The sequence below is a fragment of the Meleagris gallopavo genome, chromosome 2, assembly GCF_905368555.1.
Source record: "Meleagris gallopavo chromosome 2, MGAL_WU_HG_1.1, whole genome shotgun sequence".
In the NCBI taxonomy this organism is placed as follows: Eukaryota; Metazoa; Chordata; class Aves; order Galliformes; family Phasianidae; genus Meleagris; species Meleagris gallopavo.
Window position 1 is genome coordinate 6,247,572 of NC_139405.1, and position 13,560 is coordinate 6,261,131.

Genomic DNA, 13,560 nt, shown 5'->3' on the forward strand with positions numbered 1-13,560 from the left:
GGTGGTATTGGGTTATTTCAATATAATGTAATGATGCAGCCAGGTTTCCATCTGGACAGCATGTGGTTGTGTCTACTTAGAGAGTATCAAAGAGTGTGAGTATGCACCAGGGATAATGGTGGTGCACAAAAGTGCAGCAGGATGGCTACTTTACAAAATAATAGTCAGGGTTCTAGGTCCTCTGGGTTAAATACTTTTACTGTCAGAATCTGAATTTCTTCATAAAATATTAAAGATGGAGCAAACCTCTGACATGCAATACCAAGCCATGTAATTATAAGGCAGTTCCTGGAAGCCAAGTATTGTTCATATTATAGCTAGGCGTTTATTATAAAAGAGTTCATTACCCTTGGAAGCTAAGACATATTTCAAAGAGAGTGCCCTGGAACTGAGGCACTTTCAGCAAGCTTTGCTATAGGAGGAAAAAGAGCCCCAAGCAAGCTGATCAGAGGAATAGCTAGGAAGTGGGAGAGGAGTTAGTGGATCTGTGGCTGCTAGGAGCTGAGTCTGTACGTAGTACGTAGTGGGCCAGATACTCACCTGGAGTAAATGGCTCCATCTACACTGACATAAGTGTTGTCATGTGGAATTTTACCAGATAAGGGATTTTCAGCCTAATACCACAGGTGATTTTCTTTTTGGCTGGCAGATGCTCTCACAAACCAAAGGGCATGCTTTGCAAGGATACGCTACAAACCACCTTCACATTTGTATGCTCTCCGTGCAGGAAGGAAGGCCAAATCTGATTACATGGGGCTTGCAAAGGCTCAGCTCTTAGCAGGATTTGGCCCATTGCATATAAGAGAAGGTTTAGAAGATTCCTTTGTAAAATATCTTTCTGTGGACAAGAGTGTAAGAAGGCAGTTTGTGGGGTGAGAGAAGAAAGGAGAAACAAACTCAGACTCCTTTGGGGGTGGTCAGTAGGAGCAGAGATGACACTGAGCAGTTTCCAGCACTTGGAAGCGTGGAGCAGAGAATCAGCTCTGTCCCAAGCAAAGCACGGTTGTTCATGAATACATAGGGCCTGATTCTTCACTGCCTTTGTATTTTGTGCACGTTTATTCCTGGTTTACAGTATCAATCAGCTTGATAGCGTTTGACACCCTGTGTCATTTGCTCAGCACAAGTGTAAATCATAGAAGCTGGGTTGAGGAAAATTAAGACCAGGTCTCAGGCTGCCATGAATCAGGTAGCCTTGTGGTCTGCACTGATGATCCAGTGATTTGCACCAGCTGAGGAACTGGCCTAAGCACCCTTTCTTTGCTGATATATCACTCCTATACATCTATGTGTTAACAGCCTCTGTTTCTCTTTTTCTCTTGTTCATGGATGACCTGATTACACTGAAAACTGTGCTTTTTGCCAGAGGGAAGAAACACCCAAAAGTTTAGGGTGCTGGCCAGCAGCGCTTGGCAGCTTGAGAACAACATGCTGTTGTCATTAGTGGGTAGTACTACCCAGGGGTGCCAAAAGCCATGGAAAATGAGATGAAATCCAACAGCTGATGAATGTGATGATTAAAAGATCTGTGAAGTATTTAACGATAATGGGTAGCAGACAGTTTTTGGAAGGAACAAAACAATCTACACACACCTGACGCTAGGGATAATACGTCTTTGTGTCACATACAGGTCCCTTTCCCCTTTCCTGAACAGATCCTACCTCTAGATCTTGTTTGTAATGCTGGTTTGGAGTGGAAATGTTTAAATGCTCTGCTAGGCCCAACATACGCTGGTTCTTCTGGAGCTGCAGTGTCTTGAGGTAAGCCATGTGATGGTCTGGTCTTAGTTTATTATTCAGTCTAGCCATGTCCTGTAAGGACCTCCTACAGGATCTCACATCTTAGTGTGCTGTATTTCACTCCCATTCATTTTGCCATTTGAGATCCATGGATGATCTGGCTGCACTGTTGAAGTTATTTTTTTTACCAGTGTTGAATTGTGTTCTTTCCTTCAGGTGAGATCTTTTCAACAAATTGAAAAGGGTTCATGGTTTACCACTCTCCTGCAAATTCAAACCTGTTGCTACTCGGGTAGCAAGTTTGTGTCGCATCCTGCCTTCCTGCCCAAAAATAAAGCCATGCCCAGAGACAGAGCTAACTTGTTCCTCCCTTGTCACGAGACAGGAGTTGCCCAGGCAGTGAGAGTTTATCCAGAGCCAATTAAAAAGGGCAAAAAAAAAAAAGCAACAAAATAAGTTGCAAATGGTTCTTTAAGTCTCTGCAGAAGCCTCAAATGAATGACTTGTGACAGCAAACAGGCTGGATGTACAGAGATTTTTAGATGTCAATGCACATGGCTGTTCATCTACATCCTGATTAGAACGCTGATTTAAGGGGTCTGGTTCAAAGCTTTGTGGCTGCATGGGCTGATTGGAATATTGCTGTCCTGAGGATGAGAAGAACAATCATGTGCCTGACTTGAATGTGGTAATGTAGGGTGGGGAAAAAATAGCAAGTAGAGTGTAAATGTTCTGTCCAGCTCCTGCCCCTTTTCTGTTGCAAAAGCAGTGGTTTGCCGCATCTCTCTGCAGCCCTCTGTGTGTAAAACTGGCCACAGGTAGACAGATAGTACAGCATGTGGAGAGCTCAGCAGTCCTGAGAAAGCAAAAAGAAATTAGCTGCATTCAGTCCTACCTTGTCAGAGATGTTTCATTCACAGAATCCTATCTGGGGAGGGAATGTTGTTGCTTCAGATCTGGAAACAACCAAATAAGTTCAGTGTGACCCCTCTGGGGTCAGAGAGCTCAGAGTGAGCAACTGCCTGGTGTTTTGAGGAGGAGGGAGGAGGAGGAAATCAGCCTGTCTATGCAGAAGCAAGAACTTTAGCTGTACAAACAGTCCTTATGATTGCCCTGATGTCCCTTCCACCAAACTTGTATTAACAAGGAGAGCAACTCCTTTGGGTGCTGGTTCAGTCATTGCACTCCAACTCTGCGAAGGGAGCAGGTGGTGTCAGTATGGTTCTACTTGACTGGGAGATTGCACCATGAAACACACATCAAGGAGGGAGATGAAGGATCTCTGTTTGGTGACATGGGAGTGAATGAGTTGGAAGCAGCACTGTCGTTTCTGCCTACACAGCCGTGGGACAAGGGAGCCTGAAGGTTTGACAGGAGAAAGATGTGGTTCCTGTTCCTCTTGATGTTGGCTCTCGCATTGGAGATGCGGTAAGCTGGTGGGATTTGTTTGGAAGGTGTAGGGAACGGACAGCCAGAAAATGTGTGAAAGGGAACAGTTTTCCCAGAGCTATAGGATTTCATCACACCTTCTTCCCACATTTGGGGATGTAGCACCAAATTAGTTATAAGGTTTTGCGAAAGTTCATGTAGAAAGCTTCCATTTTCCATGCTGAAATGAACTCCCATCTCCTTCCATCATCTCAGGAAAACTGGTGAATTTGCAGAGCTTTTGTTTTTACTTCCTAATACACAGTTTAACCTAAGCAAGTAGTACTCTAAATAGGATGTAAGGAAAGTGGTCTCACCCCTCTGTTTGCAGTTAGGGTCTCTTTAAAGTCCAGAAATACCGTTCCTACACAAAAAAGAGTTGGCTGTCGGGTGAACCCCACCCAGCCCCAGGCTCTCAGCTGCCTGAAGTACAACAGACGGACTCGTAGAGGTAAGGATGATGCTTTGGCTTCTAAGTGTGGGAGACTGTCCACCAAAGCCCACTAAGCCCTGGAGCAGGGTAGGAGACTCTCAGCGGACTGATTCTGAACCACAGATGGCAAAGGGACAGGCTCCTGTGTGGATTTTTCACATGAACCTGCTGATACTCTTGACCTTGTTGGCTAATGGGCACATTGCATCTCCTCAGCGTGTCTGATGTTTCTATTTAAACCTCCATTCCTCAGCTTTCCCTAAAAGCACGTTGGGTACAAGGTAGTCTTTTCCTGTTCCCAAGAGGGAACAACTTCATAGCTGGCTTTGAGTTTGAAGGATCTCTGCTCCTGTTTCAACAAATGTAAAACACCTGCTATTCGCTCAATTGAGTTTGTGCCTTTGCCTGCCACCATGGCTCAGGGCCTGCATCTCACAGAACCACTGGTTCATGTTGGGTCTGTCTGGAGTGGAGAAAGTCTGGGCAGTTGGACTCATTCCAAAGCAGTTCATCAATCTGTAATGTTTTCAAGAAAGTTTTATGTTGCCGCCACGTCTACTAAGGAGTGGAAGGCTGCCCTGGCAGCGGATCAAAACCCGTGTTATTTGGTACTGTTCTGAATTCAGAAGGCTTTGTAGCATGGACTCAATTAAGTCTGAAAAATCAGGAAGGTGTGTCTTTCTGGTCTTTACGATAAATGCATACCGTATCTCAGTACTCTGGAGCTGAATGTATGCCATGTTTTGAAGGTCTAGGAAAAAAAAAAAAAAAGCTCTATGATACATCCCATACATCTTCTGGAAACAACATAATTTATATAATTACGTCTTCCATGGTGAAAGATGTTAACAAGTATTCCCTGTAACATGCATATAAAGGTTAATCCTAAAAGCAAGGGCAAAGATACGTAGCCTAATACTATCTGTCATTGAGCAACACTGCGAAACTCTCTGTCTTAATTTCATTGGACTGCTGACTGAGTGTTGAAAGACATAATAAAAACAATCAGTATATTCTCATTTTTCTGTGTGAAAAGATGAAGTCATGGCATATGGTCAGCTTACCAGCGCTGTTAATAATAAACCACAGATAATTAAGCACTGATTTATTCCTCTACGTAAGTGAAACAAATTGCTTTAACGGCTTTTGCTGAGGACCATCTAGTCAGATGGATTATGGATAGGAAGTTCAAACTAAAAATTATTAGAGATCGTATTTCAGTGTGGTGGAGGTTTATGGTAGAAACAATTAGAAACCTAACAGAATGTGTCCTGTATTCTCTTTGATGGAAAATCAGATATTAATCTGGGGAAAAGTCTAATTCTCAACACAGCTGCTCCCCTTGCTCTAATGCTCCAGCTTTAGGCTGGGAAAAAAATGGAATCATGTTTAAAAAATTGATCATAGCTTATAATAGCAATAATCACCTTGAAATTGGTTGTTACTACAGTTAATGAACAGAGTATTAGAGCATAGAACGCCCTCAGATTCCCTCAGGCTATTAACTAACAAGCTGCTTGTTAACTGCTGGTCAGATAGCATCTTTATTTGGTGACTGTCTTTCAAAGACCAGGAGCACGTCCTGGGTCACTGCCTGAGGGGCTGCAGTGGCAGGAGCAGAGTGGGACCTTGGACAGATTACCTGCAGCAAAATGACCCTTCCCAGTACCTGTTGTGCAGCCTCTCTGCAGTATTGCTGTCGATCGGCTGTGAGCTCCCACCAGAACGTGCCTTGGGAGGTTCTCCCACCTGTGGCAAGGGAGTGGATCTTTGTCCAGAAGAGCACATTCCAGCTTTATAACACTTTTTACTGCCCCTGTGGTTGTATTTGCTTTGTGTATTTTGCCTCCGCCATTCATCTCCTCCTTAAGCTGAAAAGATCACCAGGTCACGACACAATGCTTTGCAAGTTTTCTTTTGTCTTTCTTTGAGTTAGAAGCTTTATGGGAAGATGTACGGTTGCAAAAAAAAAAAAAAAAAAAAAAAAAAAAAAAAAAGATAGGGATGGCTGAGTTTATCATACTTAGCTTTGTGTAGTTGGTGTTCCTTTTCTGTACTGCTCACACAGTTCCTTACAAAATCCTTTCTGCTGTGGAGTTACTCCTTCTGTTTGGATCTTCATTGCTTACTGAGCTATAAAATAGTAAGAGGCTAATAAAATGATATCACAGAAATTACCTCTGCTAACCTAAAGATTCAGTTCTGTCTGCTGGGGTTTTCTGATCTTCATAAATTCATATTTTACTGTGGTGTCTTTGGAAAATGTAATGTCACAGAACGTTTATGACTAACCTGATGTCTTGATCCCAGGAGTCTGAAGTAATAGGAGCAAACTTCACTATTGCACGTGGCTATATTTAGGTATTTTTTCAGCACTGTTGGGGCCCTTCTACCTAGACAAATAGCTCTTAACCAGAACGAGTTGAAATTTGTGACAGCAGATTTTTTCCCATGACATGTGATGTGTCCTCGACATTAAAAATGCATATGGAAAAAAGTGGGTGATTTTGATTAACTTTCGGAGTATTTGATGGGAAAGGTTAAAACAAAACATTTTTTCTTTACTAATACCTGGCTTATAGCACTAGAGAGATTTGTTGTGCAGACCACCACACGCTTTTTATGGGGCTTAAAAGCAGTTTATATCATGCTACAACTTCAAATATAATTATGCTAGCTCAGAAAAACACTTTACAGGCATAGAACTCCATGTGTCTACTCATAGTTTCTCATGTCTTAGGTGCAAAAAAGACTGGCTGTTCAACAAAGCATTTGTAGCCCTTGCTCTAAACTGACTCATTTCCAGTTTGCAAATGCTGTGGTCTATTGTGACATTCTAAACTTTTCTAATCAAATTGTAGAGAGGCAACCTGCTGGATATAATCTCTGAAGAGTGGAGGACTTATAATAACTACTTTTTTTTCTTTGTTTTCAGTTTCTGGCATAAGATAGCACAACTTAATTTTCCATGATAGTGTCAGCCCCTCTTCTCACCTCCTTCCTGGGCCACACTCTCCTGTAGGGTCTATTGAGTTACTTGGAGCTGTTGGGCATACCCCAGGGGCTATGGGGTCGTCTTACACAGTGCTGGGCTGAGGGAAAGTCCTGGGGCTGAAATGGCAGACACAGGCTGCTCCATAAATGTAGGTGGGAGGCAGTGGCCACCTATGCAGGGGAAATCCCCAAGTTGGGCCATAGGGTAGCAACAAGGGCCTACAGGGTGACATGGGACAGAACAGTGAGGCAGGGTTAGGGTGAGAGAGACAGGCAGTCCATTAATCCATCTGCTGAGGGCAGGAGGTTCTAAGGGTTCTGAGTCACAGATAAAGCCCATATCAGGGCACTTCAGGCCCATTAGTGCCCTTAGGAGGCTGATGCTATGATGACAGTTTTCTTTGACCCGAGTCTCTTCTTGGGGTACTTCCATCTACATTTAAAAAGAAAAAAAAAAAAAAAGAACTTCTGCTTCTGGTGCTTTTCAACATCTTTATCAATAACACAGACAGTGGGATTAAGTGCATCCTCAGCAAGTTTGCAGACACCAAGCTGAGTGGTGCAGTTGATAAGATGACAGACAGAAGGAGGGGCTACCATTCAGAAAGACATGGTCAGGCTTGAGAAGTGTGCCTGCATGAACCTAATGGGGCTCAACAAGGCCAAGTGCAATGTGTTGTACTTAGGTCAGGGCAATCCCAGATACGTACGTATAGTGTGGGAGAAACACTTGGGGTCCTGGTAACTGAAAAGCTGGACATGAGGCAGCAGTGAGTGCTTGCAGCCCAGAAGGCCAATTATATCTTGGGTTGCAACAGGGAGAGGGAGAGGATTGTCCTCCTCTACTCTGCCCTTGTGAGGGCCAGCCGTAGTTGAGAGAATTGGGCTTGTTTAGCTTGGAGAAGGGAAGGCTCTGGGGAGACATCATTGCAGCCCTCCAGTACTTGAAGGGAGCTTATTAGCAGGAGGGATCGACTTTTTACATGTTCTGATCATGATAGGATAAGGGGGAATGGCATTAAAATGAAAGAAGAGATTTAGGTTAGATGTTGGGAGGAAACATTTTACTCAGAGGTTGGTGAAGCCCTGGCAATGCTGTCCAGAACTGTGGGTGCCCCATCCCTGGAGGTGTCCAAGGCCAGGTTGGATGGGCCCATGGCAGCCAGCCTTTGGCAGCAGTTGGACCTAGATGGGCTTTAAAGTCCCTTCCAACCTAAGCTGTTCTATGATTTTATAATTGATTATTTAAAGAGTGAAGGATATCGCTGAGTGTAGGCATATAGAAGAGCTGTTTTTAGGCCCTGGTCTCGGGACTATTTAAATTTCGATGTTGTGCCATTGTAATTAATGATGTCATTTGAGGACAGTGAGCTCAATTTTCTACCTGCATGTGTTTTGTTACGATGCAGCTGGAGGAGAAACGGGAGATCATCTGAAATCTGCATGGTTGAAAGTGGAACTGTGCCCCTCCACTCGTACTGGGCAGCAAAAGGAAAAGGATCATCACTGTAAGTCTGGGTTGTCTTTATACCTTACTTTCATTTCTTCAATTGAAATATCTGTCTAAGTGAAATGATGTTGGTTTTTTGGAAGTCTGATTTTGTTGACTCAATGAGATAAAACTAAAATCCATCAAATTTCATTCAGCCTGAGCTGAAGGTTTTTTTTTTTTTTTTCTCATTTGCTTTACTTTTCATTCAGTAGCTAAATAGAAAATAAATGATTCACTCAGCAGCACCTGACAGCTTGTTAGAGAAAAAGTCTTCTGAAAAATGCAAAAGTGTGATTTGTAAAAGATCCGTGGTTTGGTCTGTGTAAGACAGAATACTTCATCCAGAATTGAATGGAAACTCTGGAAGGATTACTATGACTTTAATAGGTTTTATCCTAAATCCTCTGACATTTTGTCTATAGGTGTAGCTATTCCTATTCCCTGCTTAGCTAACTGTGCTGATCTAAATGCCCAGCCTGAAATGCTATTGAAAGTATAATTATGTTATTAAAATGTAAACAGGATTCTTTATATCTGTATTATAGATTACCCCAAACTTCTAATCTAAATAGGTCATTCAATTTCTGCTGTGCTGTATTTGAGGTAATGCAGTTTACTGTAATAGGAAATCCTGGTGTGTTCTGCACGTCACAGCTAAGTTGTGGGTATGGATTCATTTTTTTTGTTTGTTTATTTGAAACCATAGTTAATAGAGGAAAAAAAACCCTATTGTAGTTACAACTTGTAAGAAGAACTAGGTCTGGCAGTCAAAGTGCAGGAAGAAAAGCTGCTTTCTGTCTTAAGGTAAGTTTGGCTAATATTCTAAAACCAAAGTGGAAGCCTGTTTAGAGTAACTGATCTTCCTGATGATCGTATTTTGATCCATGGAACAAAATGAGAGTGTGACACAACTACACAAATAAACGTACATGAAAATTACATTAAGGACTGAATTCCAGTTTTAATTCCCTTTGCAAGTAGCCTGATTATTTCAGTAGGGCTGTAACCGAAATATACTTCAGTGTGAGCAATGCTAGTTGGTCTCACCTCCAAGTAAACTTGGTTTTGGCTTCAGCAACCCCAGCCTTTAATGTAAATACCACAGAGGGTTTTTTTCTGGTAGTGCTGAAAACTTTGCTTCTGTAGATTTTTAATATAACTCCTAAGAAAAGCACTGCAGTGGTTGGATGCAATATAGCTGTTGCTGCATCTTCTCATGTCCTCAAGTAGAGTGACCTGGCATTTTACTGCTTTATTTGGTTTCCTCTACTAACTGTCCGTAAGGAGAGATTTTGCTCAGACCTGGAGGAGGGGATGGGAAACAGCCAAAATGCTGAGAAACTGAATTTACTGTTTTGTTTCAGCACTATAAAGGTGTTCCTTTTAGTTACTTTATTAAGGAGGCAGCTTTCTGGGAAGAACTGGTAGCGTAAGAAATGACATCATGTGTCAGAGAGGAAGTTCAGATATTGGAGTAGAGACACCAGGGACCTCAGCTGGAGGTATGGAGATAATAAAGCTGGGAGAAGCTTCAGACTTTCTGAGCTATGTGGAAAGCTGGGAGCGGAGACAAAAAGCAGCTTAACATGAATGTTATTTCAAGAAAGATCTTTCCCCTGAAAGTTTAAAACTCTGTCTTGATGCTGTGTGGCATGTATTTTAGCTGCAGTGGGTGAATAGTAAACTGGTGCCAGATCTTTGAAGAGAAGCTCTTGGTGAGATGTTAAGCTCACTTAGCTTGCAAAAAAAGGTGAGGCTTCTATATGAATTTCAACATGTTATCTTTTGAGCCTGTTCTTCAAGTTTACTTGTGCAAAACAGAGGTGTCAAGATTTTTCTTTGATTTTCATTGCAATATTTCTGTATTCTGGCTTAGACAAAAACCTAATTCTGCCATCAGGTCTGCTCTGGGAAAACAAGAGATTGAATGAAATCCCAGTGTTGAGTCTTATTACAGTTTTGCTGTTCAAGAACCCTGATGTTAGCAATGCTCTTTTCAAGCTGCTCTGTGAGTATTTTTCTTCCCCGGTCACTTTCTTCTTTTTCTTGGGTCTGTTTCCAGCTGAGTTTCATTGTGTTTTCACTGGAGTTTTTGGCTGAGAACCACTCATGCTTACCCAGCCCTTACAGTAGCATAGTTTCGTTAACTCCTGCTTTGTGCTTTGTCCACCATACAGTATGTGGCCTATACATACAACCTCTCAAGAGACCCACCTGCGAGTGAGTCTGAATCTGCTGTGATTCAGTACATGCTATTGAGTGGTTGTATCTGATGGGAGCAAAAGCAAACCAGTGGCGTGTGTTTGCCTAAGCACAGACTTCATTAAAAGTAGCTGCTTTAGAAGAACTGCAGATTCATATTATATTATGCTCTTAAAGTAACTGTTCTCCTGGAACTCTACATTTCTTCCTGTCATGGAGTTTAGATTTGTACTTTATATTAAAGCTCTGCTTGTAAATAGTTTGTAAAATGTTAATAATTAAGAAGTGCTACAGGTATAAACAGCCTGGCCTGCAGCAGGGGCTCAGCAGAGATCTCTGAGCACTGAGTAACCACTTATTTAGGTACGCCTTGCTTTTGGATGGCTGCACTGTCATAACGGAATTACTTTATCAAGGGAGACCCAGCTCTGAGATAACTAGACCTTGCACCCTGCTTGACCTTGGACTGGACACTGATTCCAGCAGTGCTGGTGCAGCTCTTGCACTTGGTGTAATTTTGCATTTGGCCGACAAGTGGCAAAGTTTTGCTGTTCCCTCAGACACTAATTGTCTTCAATCTCAGTGTTTTAAAGTCTTAACTAATGATCCCTAAGATGGACTTCTCCCCGACCTCATTAAGTAATTAAACAATTCAAAATAAAGACTTATTCAGGCTGCAAAATATTACTGAGAGGGCTTTTAGTGCAAACATTAGCATTTGCACGGAATCCATAACCATTAGAAAACAGAAGCATGATGCCCCAGACAGTTCTGGCTTTATCATTTCAATATGCTCTGCTATTACACGTTAGCAGGTTTTATACAGCACCTCTCCCTAGTGCACAGGTCTCTGTGACCTCGGGACCTCACACATTGTGTTCTTTGTGTCAAATTCTGCAGTGAGGGCTGTGGGAAAGCAGGCAGTAGCGTTGCTGGCTCGGATGCAGTTTTTCTGCACCTTGTTGGCAAGCGTGTGCTGCCTCTGGTTTTTCTGCAAATAAGGGCAAGACAAAAAAGCAAGGTATCAAAGCTTATTTCCAAAATGTTGGTCCTATCAACAGCTAGGACTATGCAAAGTACAGTTCCTCAGGCAATCGCCTAAAGTTTGAACATCCACAGGTGAGCTTTTTTCATTAGAAAAAGTGCTGTTTATCCAGAGGCCCTGCAGCCGTGTCCCTCTTTTATTTCCAAAATTCACATTATACTACTAAATCGATGTGTGTTACTAAACTTAAAACCGAGCCCTCTTGGGGCCGATGCCTGTAGTCTCTGTCCTCCAAGTCCTTGTGCATCTTCCTGTTGGCATAACGGGACATTGCAAACAGATGTAGGTTTGACATGCTGCGTTGGGCCTGATGTTATGGGCAGTATTCACGTCTGATCCTTACAGTCTGTATAGATGAGGTTGCCATTAGGCCTGCTCAGAAAGACACGTCTCCAGGGCTGTAAAACAGAATTGACAAAAGAGCCTTTGCTGTAGATGATGTCTTCCAGGATGATTGAGCCATCCAGCAGTTCCATAGCCATTGGCAGCCCCTCTCTGCTGCCTCTGTCAGACTGCCAGAGCCAGTGACAGTGTGTCCCGTAGGTTGGAGTGGACAGAAGCAATGTCATGGGGAGCAGGACCACAGGGACCTCGTGTCCCATCTGCCAGGTGGCTGTGCTGCTCTTTATTGGCAGGATGGTGCAAATTTTAGCTCTTTTGCTCTGACTTAGCTATTGTGCTCTGTATGATAAAGTTCAATTTTGCCTTCTCCGAGGATAATTCTTGACTGAAAACCAGCTTGTGTCTCGTCTCTTCTCCCTTCCATCCTTGTCAGCTTTCTGTGACTCGCCTTTTTACATCGCAGTGCATTAGGAATTTGTTGTATGTTTTATGAGCCAGGAACGCATTAGGCCATTTCTTGATGTGCTGTGGCTTCTAATTAGAAAAAGAATTACATTAACATTATCCTGGGGAATCAACCAGCAGTCTTGAGGAGGAGATGCTGCTGATATTGGACTTACTGTCTGATCATTTTACTGAAAATGTGAACATTAAGTACCTTGCTGGGAAATGTCCTACAAGAGATGTCATTGCTGATACCTTAATACTTTGATTAGAACAAGTATATGGGGTACTACTTCTCAAAGTATGTTTTGCAAAACAGCATGTTGTCAGATGCTGAAAATCTACCAGAGGGGAAAGGCAAGGAAGCAATAGCACAAGTAAAACTTGCCCATTTTGAGGAGGACAGAAAACCTGAGGGAAGAAGACAAGAGAAACATCTGTGGGGAGGGTGCCCAGTAGGGCATGCTATATTTCATATCATTTTCTTAGACTCCACAGAATGCCTGCAAACAGAATGCAGTTGGAGCTGCCAGTGGTGCACACTATTTGGACAGCATTTTGGAACAGGCTGCCTGCAGAAGTGGTGGAGTCACCGTCCCTGGAGTTTTTAAGGAAAACAGTAGATGTGGCATTGAGGGATGTGGTTAGTGGGCATGGTGGGGTGGGAGGGCTGCTGGACTACATGGGCTGGCAGCCCATCCTGAGTAACGTTTTTCAGTTGGTGCCAGGCACATCTGAAGTATAATCTGGAGTGATTTAGATGAGTTTGGAACAGATTAGGCCAAAGTTTGAATGACCAGTGTGGACAGATGAACATGATTTGAGTTGCAAAGTGCAGAATTAGGGGATATGTCGCAATTGGCTTTGCTCACGCTGGCTCCACATTGGAAAAGTAGCACCATCATCCCCGTGGAACACAACAAATTTGAGGTAACTTCCAAGCAGAAAATAACAGTTCAAAGCACTGTAACAACCATATGAGCGTAGGAGGCATGCCAGGCTTGCAGTAACACCTGTGGATCTAAGCCAAATTTTGTTAGGGCTGCTGGCAACCTACAGGCCAGCCCTGCTCCTCACCAGAAAGGAAGTAGCAGATTTTGATTTGGTCAACAGAGTGAAGGAAAAAAGAGAAAATCTTCCCCAGCCCCCTGCTTGCATGAGTCTGTGGAGTTCCCAGTACTTCGTCCTCTCCTGCACATCTGAGACTGCCTGCAGATGCTGCAGTCCCTGCTTATGCACATCTTCGTACTGGCTTTTGTTTTAATGCAGCCTGGCTGAGAATATATATATATATTTTTCTATTTATCTGTGAGCTGCAGAGTTGAAACCATAAACTTTAAATAGAAGGTCAGTTTTTATTTACATCCACTTTACAAGCGTGCTGTTATAGGATGTAATAGCTCTTTTGGATGTTAACTTTTAATCATGGTGAGCTTTGAT

General features: G+C 42.8%; 1 protein-coding gene across 6 annotated transcripts in view; it reads left to right on the forward strand.

The window, feature by feature from the left end:
• Positions 1 to 13,560, forward strand: part of LOC146544851 (uncharacterized) — a 278,127-nt gene that overhangs the window by 108,113 nt on the left and 156,454 nt on the right. For all 6 annotated transcript variants that reach the window (XR_014881831.1, XR_014881832.1, XR_014881830.1 and 3 more), the window contains one exon: positions 8,005 to 8,103. Coding sequence is in view for 3 of the 6 variants with exons in the window: in XM_085218760.1 (XP_085074886.1) it covers positions 8,005 to 8,103 (99 nt within the window). In the remaining 3 variants the exon portion in view is untranslated. The remainder of the gene's footprint in view (positions 1 to 8,004; positions 8,104 to 13,560) is intronic.